This window comes from Podarcis bocagei (assembly GCF_964188305.1).
Source record: "Podarcis bocagei genome assembly, chromosome: 13".
Classification (NCBI taxonomy): domain Eukaryota; kingdom Metazoa; phylum Chordata; class Lepidosauria; order Squamata; family Lacertidae; genus Podarcis; species Podarcis bocagei.
The window spans coordinates 57,678,764-57,691,921 of record NC_138138.1 but is presented as its reverse complement, the minus strand read 5'-3'; the positions used below and the strand labels follow the sequence as shown (position 1 = coordinate 57,691,921).

The 13,158-nt window shown below is 48.9% G+C and overlaps 1 protein-coding gene across 3 annotated transcripts in view; it reads left to right on the top strand.

The window, feature by feature from the left end:
* The first annotated feature begins 979 nt into the window (after positions 1 to 979).
* LOC308572648 (uncharacterized protein) overlaps positions 980 to 13,158 on the top strand; it is a 152,819-nt gene continuing 140,640 nt past the window's right edge. For 2 of the 3 annotated variants that reach the window (XM_081168886.1, XM_081168887.1), the window contains exons 1-2: positions 980 to 1,116; positions 4,709 to 5,185. In XM_081168886.1, the coding sequence (XP_081025012.1) occupies positions 4,790 to 5,185 (396 nt within the window). In that variant the 5' untranslated portion in view covers positions 980 to 1,116; positions 4,709 to 4,789. Of the gene's footprint in view, positions 1,117 to 4,006; positions 4,343 to 4,708; positions 5,186 to 13,158 lie in introns of those variants that run through there. The other variant, XM_081168888.1, reaches the window with a different exon arrangement.

The following is a 13,158-nucleotide window of genomic DNA, read 5'->3' as shown; positions in this document are numbered from 1 at the left end:
TTCTTCTGGCCCCCGAAGATTCTCCTCAGGCCAGAGCCACTTCTTCCCCCGACTCAGCCCCTCTTCCCCTCTCCTCCTTCTGGCCCCCGAGATTCTCCTCAGGCCAGAGCCACTTCTCCCTCAGACTCAGCCCCTCTTCCCCTCTCCTTCTTCTGGCCCCCGAGATTCTCCTCAGGCCAGAGCCCCTTCTCCCTCGGACTGAGCCCCTCTTCCCCTCTCCTTCTTCTGACCCCCGAGATTCTCCTCAGGCCAGAGCCCCTTCTCCCTCAGACTCAGCCCCTCTTCCCCTCTCCTTCTTCTGGCCCCCGAGATTCTCCTCAGGCCAGAGCCACTTCTCCCTCAGACTCAGCCCCTCTTCCCCTCTCCTTCTTCTGGCCCCCGAGATTCTCCTCAGGCCAGAGCCACTTCTCCCTCAGACTCAGCCCCTCTTCCCCTCTCCTTCTTCTGGCCCCCGAGATTCTCCTCAGGCCAGAGCCACTTCTCCCCCCGACTCAGCCCCTCTTCCCCTCTCCTTCTTCTGGCCCCCGAGATTCTCCTCAGGCCAGAGCCACTTCTCCCTCAGACTCAGCCCCTCTTCCCCTCTCCTTCTTCTGGCCCCCGAGATTCTCCTCAGGCCAGAGCCACTTCTCCCTCAGACTCAGACTCAAAACTCCCTCCGAAAAGGCGCCTCTCCTCTTCCCGCCCAAAGGCCTGGCTCCGCCCCCGCCTCTCTGGGGAGCCAATCAGAGAGAGAGAGGTTCCCGCCCCCTGCAGCTCCGCTCTCCACCTCTTTCTCTCCCCCTCCGGCCCCCTTAGTCTTGCCCCCTTTCTGGAGCTGCCTTGCAAGTGGGGCTGCTCTGAGGGGGGCTGAGCTCTCCCTGCTGGGCAGAAGGAAGGGGCAAGGAAAAGAGAAGAAGAGAGAAAGGAGGAAACGGCTCGTCAAATGCTGCCGCGAGACTTGTTCCAACGAGACGTCATCGTGTTCTTTCAGCCGGGCTAAGAGGCACTGAGCGGGATTCCTAGAGAGGACCAGAAAGGCAGGCGGGGGCGGGTCCTCCAGAGTCCAAGCCCCGCCCCCCAGCCCCTTCCTGTCAGAGGAGGCAGCTGTTCTCTCCTCGGAGGCGCCTCCTGCGTCGAGTGAGTCTCCCTCTCTTCTCGCTTGGGGGGGGGGGAAGGGGGACCCCCCCAAATCAGGGAGCAGAGGGTCCAGGGGGGGGTGGGGAGGGAACCACGGGAGTCCTCTAGGCCAAACAGGAGCAGTGCAGGATGCTCCCCTCAAATGCTGGCCAGACCCAGTGGCGTAGCGTGGGTGGTCAGCACCCGGGGCAAGGCAAGTAATTTGCGCCCTCTAACCCGTGGATTTTGCGCCCCCTAACCCGTGGAGCGCCCCCCCAGATGTTGCGCCAGGTGCGGCCGCCCCCCCTGCACCCCCACGCTATGCCACTGAGTGCCACGCTTAGCCTTTGTGGCCAGGAGCCATCGCGAGCATATTTTAAAGAGGTCTAGAAAGGGAGACCCCCCTCTCTTTTCCCAGCCCCCACCCTCGAAGATGATGGTGGCGGTGAATTAAATTTGTATACCGCCCTTCATCCATAGATCTCAGGGCGCTTCACAGCATAAACATGGCCATTCACATCCTGCACCGGCTCTTTCCGCGCTCCCCACGATGCCCGCGGGCTACCGAGGAGAGACCCCAGACCCGGGCTTTGCGCAGGGGGGTGTCTATTCCCTCTGTGCGCCAGGTGCCTCCAGTGAGGCTGAAGGGCAGAGGGATGGGTGCTCCTGACAGATTTGGATTTTTATGACTTTTTTGTATTAGGCTTCTGCATTCTGGCCATCTTTTAGCGCAGTGTTTCTCAACTGGGGGCCATATGGCTCCCTGGGTCCTCCCCCCAGGATATTCCAAGGGGGCCACAGATGAAAATCGTGTAATTGGGGCGGGTACGGCACGAGACTGCGGGGTCAGAGAGAGAAGTGAGAAGTGAAGAAAACAGAAGTGACCTAGAGAAATAAACAAGAAAAAGACGTTGCTGTTTCTTTGCAAGAAGTGCTGCTAGAGCTGCAGAACGAAGTAGCAGCCAGAGTAACTTTCAGTCAAGAAAAACACCGTTTTTGGCTAAAGTGTACAATATCTTTAAAGTTTCCACAGCTTTGGGATAAAGCAAAATTGTTTTAGTGGCATTTCCTACCTCTTACTTAGTAGAAGAAGGTTTCTACCTGGCCTGAGCAGTCTGAAGGGCGGGGGGGGGGCAGCAGAGCCTAGAGGAGAGGGTCCCTGCCTAACCCCTTTCCCACCAGCCATTATCCAACTCAATATTATTATTTTTTTAATAAAATTTTTATTGGTTTTACAACATTTTTAAGAAAAGCAAACAAACACAAAAAGTGACAGACATACATGAATAGTTTCAAACATATTTTCATAAACCTCTTTTCTTAAACTTCCCCATACCCCCCCTCTCTGCATCCCAATGTCCATAATTCAACTAGCAACTCCCAGTTGTTACTTTCTAATCTCTGTCATCTTAGTCCTCTTTTATAGTCTAGCCTTGTATCCCTGTACCCTTTTGCTTCTGAAAACCACAACACTTTAGCATTCATTAAGTTTATAGTAGTCCTTAAGATAGCTTTTAAATTTTCTCCATTCTTCTTCCACCGTCTCTTTTCGTTGATCACGGATTCTGCCTGTCATCTCGGCCAGTGTCATATAGTCCATCACTTTCATCTGCCATTCTTCCAAAGTGGGTAAATCTTGTGTCTTCCAATACTTTGCGATGAGTATTCTTGCTGCTGTTGTGGCATACATGAAGAAAGTTCTATCTTTCTTTGTCACCAATTGGCCGACAATGCCCAAGAGGAAGGCCTCTGGTTTTTTAGAAAAGGTACATTTAAGTACCTTTTTCATTTCATTATAGATCATTTCCCAGAAGGCCTTTATCTTCGGGCATGTCCACCAAAGGTGATAGAAAGTACCTTCAGTCTCTTTACATTTCCAACATTTATTGTCGGGCAAATGATAGATTTTTGCCAGTTTGACTGGGGTCATGTACCACCTGTAAACCATTTTCATAATGTTTTCCTTTAAGGCATTACATGCCGTAAATTTAATACCGGTGTTCCATAACCATTCCCAGTCAGCTGACATAATGTTATGTCCAACATCCTGAGCCCACTTAATCATAGCCGATTTAACTGTTTCATCCTGTGTGTTCCATTTCAACAACAAGTTATACATTCTAGATAAATTCTTAGTATCGGGTTCTAACAATTCGGTCTCTAGTTTTGATTTTTCCACCTGGAAACCAATTTTCCTATCCTGTTTAAAAAATTCCATTATTTGGCGATATTGGAACCAATTTTCTACTTTATGCTTCAATTTCTCCTGACTTTGTAGTTTGAATTTATCTCCATCCTGTTCTAAGATTTCCCAATACTTCGGCCATCCGACCTCCATATTGAGTTTCTTCACTGCTTCCAACTCAATATTATTCCAGGCTGAGCCTGCTTCTCTCAGCCCCGGGAAGCCATGAGTCAAGAGAGAGCCGGAGAGCCAGCGCTGAGAGCCGGAGCCAGCGGCGCCCCCTTCTGCCGGGAGACCCTCGCCCGCCCGCCGGCTTCCTCTCGGAGGGTTTAGGCGCAGCGAGGCCCCTTGGAGCTCTCCTCCCTCCCAGTCGGCAGAAGCAGCTGCCGCCTGTGGCTGGGCCGAGGGGATGGCGTCGGCGTCGGGGTGCAGAGGCTGCCCGTGCCCGGCCAGGCGTCGGTGGCAGCGTCGGCGCTGCTGCAGCGGCTGCTCCTCCTGCGAGCAGTGAGTGGAGCGCAGCCGCAGCGGCGGCGGGGGGCGCGCGCGCTAGGGGCGCAAGGCTGGCGGTGGCGGCGGGGACCCCGGCGGAGGAAGGAACTTGTCCCTTCCCTCTGGACTCGCGCCCCCCAGATGTTGCGCCCGGTGCGGCCGGCACCCCTGGCACCCCCCACGCTACGCCACTGGCCAGACCCATGGCTGCCTTTTGGAGCCCAGGGGGGGAAAGGTGGATAGAAATGCCATGAGGGAAGCCAGCCCGTAACTTGCTCCCTGCTTTCCATCGATTTCCGAGTCATCTTCAAGCGCAGCTCCGCATGGAGAGCATGGCAAATATCCCCCCCAGAAGCAGAGCATGGAGTCCCCTGGCCACAAAGGGACTGAGGCTGGCACACGAGTGGGATGTTGAAGCGGACACTCAAGGGGGTTGGATCCAGAAGTACCCCACGCAGATGTGGGGGTTCGGCTGTGTCACATTCTTAATTACACAGCCACCCTCCTGAATTCCCAGGGCAAATTCCCGGATTAAAACACAACCTTGAAAACAGTTGAAATCACAGAAAGAAGGTAGATCCTACTTTACCTGCTTTTGAGTTCTGTCCTTTGGCCTCACCCACTTGGCCCTCAGGGCGTTTCCCAGATGAGGATCTGGCCCTCAGAACAAGGGGAAAAGGACCCCATCTCAGTAGTTTGTCTTGAGGAGGTGGGAACTCCTCGCTATAGCCTGGTTTCCACGTTACACTTGGTATGAATGACTCACTTGTCACTCACCGTTCTGACTTTATTCCTTGACTGCAAATACTGAAAAGCAGGATCAACCAGGCTGATTCATTTCACAGAAATCCCTTCACTGGCCTGCACATCTGGGATGGTCATTTTTCTTCTAGGAGGGCAAGAGCATTACTTCTCTTTTTTCTTTGTTGGATTTTCTAGCGCCTCAAATTTGGACGAACAGAACTTGGCAGAGGGCCAAGGGGATCCTTCCTGTCTCTTGGAGGCTTCCTTTGAACACACATGGATGAGCAAGACTCAGCTGGCCCTGAAGCAGGAAGAGGCCCGGAAACGGGGAGCAGTGGGGGATTCTGGGAAAGCTCTGTGCAGAAGATCCTGGGAGAGGAGGACACCCTCCGCTCAGAGGTGCAGAGCCAGCAGTTCAGCTGGTTCCGTTACCAGGAGGCTGAAGGACCCCGAGAGGTTTGCAGCCAACTCTACCACCTTTGCCACCAGTGGCTGAAGCCAGAAAGGCACACGAAAGCTGAGATGCTGGACCTGGTGATCTTGGAGCAGTTCCTGGCTGTCCTTCCAGCTGAGATGGAGAGTTGGGTGAGGGAATGCGGAGCAGAGACCAGTTCCCAGGCAGTGGCCCTGGCTGAAGGTTTCCTCCTGAGTCAGGCAGAGGAGAGGAAGCAGGTGAGAGAGACTTTCCTCTGGATGCTCCCAAGGGGCTCCAAGGAGGGAGCAGGACCCTAAATCTCATCCTTTTTTGGAAGGCTACCAGATGCTGCTAAAATTTTTGCTTCTGCCATTCCTATTCTGATTCTTTTCCACGTCTCTGTTTTGAATCCTTGTTGCTGTTTCAGGGAAAGGTTCCGTTTGCTGAATTGTGTCCTGATTCCTCTGAAGTAGAGAAGTCTCTGTTGGACACCAGAGATAAGCCACTGGGTAAGAAGGAAGGAGTATTTTCTCAGTTTGGTCCCATTCTGTTGGTGTTGAAAGTAATCTAGTGGTTCTTTTGATCTTTTTGGGGAAGACACTTGAGGCCCAGAGCCCAGAGGAGCCTGATATATGATTTTGCACAATTAAATCTGAAATAGGTATAGGGGAGTATTTCTTAATCTGTAGTTAGAGATGCACTGCTTCACCTCTGAGAAGCATCCTGCACTCCTGTCTCCCCACTTCCCTTTGTCTCTCGCAGGTGAAGGAAGGATGCCGGCAAGACCTCCTCCTCCATCTCTTCCTCCTGGTGGAGGGGAAGCAGCGGCTGAGGAACCGGATCAGGTAGGGGGAAGGAGCCTGCGGGGAAAGAGGTTGAGGGGGGGAGACAGGGCGTTTCTGGGGACAAATGAATCCCCTCTTGACTTCTGTCAAAGCTGCCCTTAACAAAGGCTGAAAATGCCATTAATGAAAGTTTGTGTGCTGAGGATAACGAGTAACCCCTTCACCTTAACTCTGAATGTCGCTACTATTATTCATTATAAATTGTCTTTGGAACATCTGGGGAGTCTTTCCATCCCAGAACAACACACAGGGAGAGGAGAGAGGGATTCTTCCATTTGACAAACTGGAATGCTTGCACAGAGACAATGATCTGAATAAAACAAGGTGGAGTTCCACCCATTTTCACTAAGATTCATACCCATCATTAAAATACACGATGAAAGAACTCCATTAAAGCATTAAAATAAGCATCAATAATCAAAATGCGCAGCAGACCAATCCAATTACAACAACCCAGGCAGGAAGCAAAAGAGCAACGTGCAGGAAATAATCTTTATGCTGCCTAAGAGAAGGATATTTTTCTTTCAGAGCTCAGTTTCTTTTGAAGATGTCACTGTTTGTTTCACAGCGGAGGAGTGGGCGTTGCTGGATCCTGCCCAGAGAGCTCTGCATAAGGAGGTTACAGAGGAGAATCGTGGTATCCTGGCCTCTCTCAGTAAGGCTCCTAGTTGGATCATGAGATCTGTTCTGAAATTCCATACCTGTATCTCTATTGTGATGGAGCTCAATAGCGCTGCCTTCAGCCGCTGGGCTTCCAACACCTCCACAAGTCACCTTGAATGGAGGACTGTTTGGTCTGGGAATGTACTTCCTCCAATTATGCCTTTCTAAACAGAGATCTTAATTGTCAGGCGTCACTTTACCCTAAACAGAGATCAGGCTGGTCTGAACTTCCCAAACCTTTTGAAATGAGGCTTCATTCTTATAAAAGGTAAAGGGAGCCTTTTTTACTTGCCAGTCGTCTTTTGTTGGTACTGCTTTTTCTTTCCGTCTTTGGGTGTATACCATTCAGGCAGCTGTGGTAGCATACATAAACAGGTATTCCCCCTCATCTTTGCGTACCTTTCCCCCCATTATACCTGAAAGGGAAGCTTCCGGGTTTTTAACAAAGATTATTTTCAGCATTTTTTCCAACTCGTTATAAATCATTTCCCCGAAGACTTTTACTGTCTTACACAAACACAACATGTGAAAAATGTACCTTCCTTCACCTGACATTCCCAGCAGGCATTTGATTTGGTCTTGTACATTTTAGCTAAGTTACTAGGAGTCAAATGCCATCTATACATCATTTTCCTATAGTGTTCTTTTAACTCATAACATGCTGTAAATTTCAATTTTCCATTCCACAATCTTTCCCAAGCTGCCATTTCAATGTTATATCATATATCTTTTTTTTTTAAATAAAATTTTTATTAGGATTTTCTCAATTTCTTTTAAACAAACACAAAAAACATAGACATACAAATAACACGTATAATTTTTAAAACCTTATTTTCTTAACCACTGTCCCGGACTTCCCCCACCTCCCCTTCTTGCATCCCAATTTCAAAATTTAGCTCAGCAAGTTCTTTGTACCCCAATTATCCCTTATTAATATTTTGCTTAATTCATCTTAATTGGCTAATTTTAAACTTCTAAACCTCCTTTTAGAATTCACCCTTTTTCTAAGGTCGACCCAAATTCCCTTTCACGAAGTTCCCAATTATTAAAATAATTACAAGACAACCTATCAAGTAAAACATATAATTATACCCCTTTGGATTCCACAGCTTTCCCCCCTCCCCCAGTTTCGATCCCCAAAAATTGTCCATTAGTCTATCAGCTCTCAGCCTGGATCTACCACGTCCAAGGCTCTTAAATCTCTCTCAGTCCCTTTCAGCCGGTTTTGTTGACAGTCCTTTGTGTTGAACATCAGGTCTCGGAGCATCTTTGACCCACTAGGGTCTATATTTTTTCCAACCAGCCCACCATATTCGAAAAAAGAGTCCAGGTCCTGCTTCTTACTCTTTCTAAGTCCAAGTGTCCCAAATGTCCCAAACATTCCAGTTTTCACCTTAATCAAATTTGTAATCCATAGATCTTCCGGACTCCCTATAGGGAAAAATCCCCAGTCCTCATTCTCCATTCCAAACCAGATTTTCTTCATCCAAACCTTGCTTTCCTTACGTTCCAATTCAACAGGCCTCTGGTTGTTCTTTTCCACTTGTGGCGTTTCAGCTCCTCCTTCGCCTTCTTCCAAAACAGCACATGTATTTTCCTTTCCAGCTGCAGATTTTTCTTGCGTCAAATCCTTTTCAACAGAATTGTTTACTTTAAGATTCAAGGTTATGAGATTTACCGCCATAACATCACTCTGCTCTTGCAGCTTTCCCAGGAAATCAAACACCCTATCCAGTTCTGCCTGTAATTTTCCATCTGTAGCCATTGTAATATCTCAGAACCCCCTCTAGAGGGATTCTGGTTACTAAGTATTCTTTCTCCAACAATCAGGTTATTTTGTTCTTATTTTCTCTCCTTTTGCAAAAGCTCACAGTCCAATGTAGCAAAAATAACCAGCCAAAGTAGCAACAAATAGAATTTCCTGACTTTGACAGCTCATTTGACAGCTGTCAAACTCTACAGGTATCTTCTGCAGGCTCTCTCGCAGATCGCTCCCGGTTCCGGGGGGCGGTTACACTTCAACTCTGTCTTTCAGTTCTAATCCTCCAGTAATAAATTGTATATCCAAGTCGTGAAATTAAAGATTTTTATCTCGAAGAGAGGAAAACAGTCTCTCAACCTTAGTTATCTAATTCTTGCTTTGAATTGTCTGCAAAGGGGGGGAGACGGACTTCCTTTTGGCACCTCCCCCTGTCGTTCCGAATTCAATTAAAAAAGATTTTTAATTCCAATTTCCGTATTACTCACGGGTTGTTACTTTTTGTAGTCCAAAAGATCAAGGAAAGAAGTCAGCGCTCTCCAGCCATGGCTTGCGGCTTCACTCCGTGGAAGAAGCGGTCTACTCACAGCACCACGCCGCTCTCCGCCACCTGCTCCGAAGCCTTTAAAAAGGCTTCTTTGCAAGTCGGAGGGGGCGCAAATGGTGCCCGCCGAGTCACCAGGTCCACACGCATCCGCGCCTGTGGTTTCTGAGGGTCCCCGCGTCGCCGCGGCGGCAGGACCCCTCTTCCACTGAGCCGATTCCCTCCGGAGCTCGGAGGGAATCCGCCATTAGCTGATCGCGCCAACCCGGAAGTATATCTATTGCTGAATGTATCATCAGAGATTTGACCTGTTTGTCTTTTCGGGTCACCTTCAATGGTAGCCCCACATAGAGCGCATGTCAGTAGTCTAAGCGAGAGATAACTAGAGCATGAACCGCTTTGGTGAGAATATCAGCGGGCAGGTAGGGTCTCAGCCTGCATACCAGATGGAGCTGATAAACAGCTGCCCTGGAAACAGAACTGACCTGCACCTCCATGGAAAGCTGAGAGTCCAAAATGACTCCCAGGCTGTACACCTGGTCCTTCAGGGGCACAGTTAGCCCATTCAGGACCACGGAGTCCTCCACACCCGCCTGCTTCCTGTCCCCCCAAAACAGTACTTCTGTCTTGTTAGGATTCAACCTCAATCTGTTAGCCGCCATCCATCCTCCAACAGCCTCCAGACACTCATACAGGACCTTCACCACCTTCACTGGTTCTGATTTGAAAGAGAGGTAGAGCTGGGTATCATCTGCATACTGATGAACACCCAGCCCAAACCCCCTGATGATCTCTCCCAGTGGCTGCTTGTAGATGTTGAAAATCCATATCTCTCTTTGTTGCAGGTGGTGATGAATTAGAAATTAAGAACCAGCGAGTCCATGACAAAATCCACACAGTGGAGAACCCCTATCAATATGTGGAGTATGGAGAGAGCTCTCATTCCTTATCCCACCCAAGAATTCCCACTGGGAAGAAAAAGCATCAGTGCTTGGAATGTGGGAAGAGCTTCAGTTGCAGCTCTTATCTCACGGTCCATCAAAGATTTCATAAAGGAGAGAAACCTTATCAGTGCTTGGAATGTGGGAAGAGCTTCAGTACAAAGGCCAATGCCACTTCCCATCAAAGAATTCATACAAGGGAGAAACCCTACCAGTGCTTGCAGTGTGGGAAGAGCTTCAATCAGAGGTCCTATCTCACTATCCATGAGAGAATTCATACAAGGGAGAAACCATATCAGTGCTTGGAATGTGGAAAGCGCTTCAGCCAGAGGTCCCATCTCACTACCCATCAAATAATTCATACAGGGGAGAAACCGTTTCAGTGCTTGGAATGTGGGAAGAGCTTCAGTTCAAAGGCCTATCTCACTTCCCATAAAAAAATCCATACAAAGCAGAAACCCTATCAGTGTTTGGAATGTGGAAAGAGCTTCGATCGGAATATTGATCTCACTTCCCATCAAAGAATTCATACAGGGGAGAAACCATATCAGTGTTTGAAATGTGGACAGAGCTTCAGTTGGAAGATATATTTGTCTTACCATCAAAGAATTCATAGAGGAAATAAACCCTAATAGTGCTTGAAATGTGGGAATATCTTCATCTTGATTGAAAGTTTCACTTCCCATCAAATAACTTGCAGCGGGGAATATAATAGAATTATAAGACTGTAGTGTTGGAAGGGACGCTAGGGAGGGGGGCAGTTTGGAATGCTGGGGGTGAGAGGTGATTGGTGGGGAATTCGAAAGGATGGCCTTACACTGATTTAATATTCAATGTCCTTTTAAATGCAATTATGGGAGTGAATTATTGGTTTGCTTCATTTTTTCTGGTTTCTATTCTTTATTCTGTGTTTTATTTTGTATTTTAATGCTGGAAACCGTCCTGAGATTTTTGGTTTAATAGATCATATAATAGATCATATATAAGAAAGTGGTTGTATACAAGAAATGAAACATCAAAAAATACACAACCAAACCCAGCAATTTCCACACAAATCACAGCAACAACTTAAAACAGATCCAAACAACCCCAGCTGCCCATCCCTGTGGTCAGATGGGAAAAGCCCTGCAAGGCAGGGAGCAGGTCTTCTGGGACTCAAAGCAGCCAAGGTGGTCTCTGCCTCTTCAGGAGAGACCCTGGAGGTGGAGAGCGAGAGGGAATTGTCAGCCAGGGTTGGTTGGGTCAGGAGGAGAGGAGCAGCCTAAGAATGCCCATTGTTACAGTAGTAATAAAGGAATGGAAAAAGGAACAGGAACACTTGAAATGATATGTGCACAAACTTAGCCTGAACTTGTTTATTTTCTAATAAATTGATTGTATTCCACCAAACGCCTCATTCTTTGCTACGTTTTGTCTTTTTTTTAATCGAAGTTCTGTTAAGCAATTGGTGAATCTGCAAAGTAACTGCTAGGCTAAGCTGACTATTCTCTGGACAAAGGCCAGCTCCCCCGGCCTGAAAGCGAGATGAGCGCCACTCCCCAAAGTCGCCTTTGGACTTAACCACCCAGGGGTCCGTTACTTAAAAAAAATAGTGTTAGAAATTAGCCAGGTGCCAGGCGCATTTTGCTGCTGGCACAGGTCCAACTGTGACTACATGGAGATTTCTGGGCTCTGCCTTGGTCCATAGTTAATACAATTTCCATTTCCACTGTGTGTGTTTCTCCTTCTTGCATACTGGGAGAAGTGAACTGTTGTAAGAGCAAACTAAAATCCAGCAACGCAGCTGAGATAATAGAATCGTAGAATTGAAGCGTTGGAAGGGACCCCGTTATGGTGACCAACTTAGGCTGAAAGTGCCCCTTGGCACCTGGCGGATATCTCTGAGTTTCTTACGCTGCATTAAAAGCGCTTCATGAAAACTAACCCAGCTGTCCTTAACACCCCATAATCTGAACAAGGCTACAAAGATCACTGGAAGGGCACCTGCTTGGCATGTGGAAGGGTCCAGGCTTAACCCCCCCCCCCGTCTGGCCCCCTGGAGGGTCAAGGCTGCCAGTCAGTGCTGGCAACCCATAGCAGCAGCTTCTTCCTCTTGTCTCCTGCGTCCTTCCTGAGCATAAATGAGCGCCCTCTAGCTCAGCAGCAGCACCCCATCCTCCATCTCTTGCTGCAGGTTGCATGCCCCCTCCCACTTGCATGCCCCCCCCTCAAATATTCACGTATTCCTGCACTTGTAACTTGAATCCATTGGTTCTGGTCCGCCCCTGCAGAGCAGGAAAACAACAAGCTTGCTCCATCTTTCATGGAACAGCCCTTAAGAGATCTGAAGATGGCTCTCCTCTCTCCTCTCAGTTTCCTCTTTTCCAGGATAAAGATACCCTGGTCCTTCAACTGTTCCTCATCAGGCTTGGTTTCCAGACCCTTGATCATCTTTGCTGCCCTCCTCTGCACACCTGCCAGCTGGTCAACACCCTTTTTAAATTGTTTTGCCCAGAATTGGACACAGTATTCCAGGTGTGGCTTGACCAAGGTGGGACTATGACGTCCCTTGATCTGGACACTGGACTTCTGTGGACGCTGCCTAGAGTAGCATTCGCTTCTTCTCAGCTGCATCACACTGTGAACTCAGGTGGAGCTTGGGGTCCACCAAGACCCCTCGATCTTTTTCACATGCACTGCTATGCCCCCCCTTCTATAGTTCTGCATCTGGTTCTTCCTGCCTAAGTGCAACACCTGACCTTTGTCCCTAGGGAAATTCATTTTGTCAGCTTGCCCCCAGTTCTCCAATCTGTAATGGTAATTCTGTGCCATTAGCTACCCCTCCCAGTTTGGCGTCATCTGCAAACTGGATGAGCATCCCCTCAATTCCTCCACCCAAGTCGTTTATCGACAGATTGAGCCACAACAGGCCCCGGACAGAGCCCTGCAGCCCCCCCTGGTCACAAATCTATGGCGTAACCTCATGGGGGGTACAGTCGCCTCTCCTCATGAAGGATGTTTGGGGAGTTGGAAAAGGGCTGCCAAAATGATCACGAGGGTGGCAGACTTGGCTATGAAGAAAGGTTGCAGCCTTTGGGGCTCTTTAGACTTTAGAGCAGGGGTTCCCAATTAGCTAATTACTGAGCCCCCACTAATTTTCAAAAGCCAAGCCTGGACTAGAGAAAGTGGAGGGAGAGTTGCATCTCCTGACAGTGGAACTCAAAGACATCCAAGGAGTCGGGATGCTGGAAGATTCAGGACAGGTAAAATTAAACGCAAAGCAGAGTTCACCTGTGGAACTCCCCGGCACTGGACACCAGAGGGAGAGGGAGAGAGGGGGAGCTGGCTTGCCAAGGGTTAAAAGGGATTGATCTGGATTCCTAGAGAGGGGAGAAAATAAAGGCGTGGGGGGGGGGGGAGAAACTCCCGAGCCCCTCCCTCTCCGCCCTGCCTAAAAAGGAGGCGGGGCCTTTGTCTCTCTCTTCTGCACGTGCTGCAT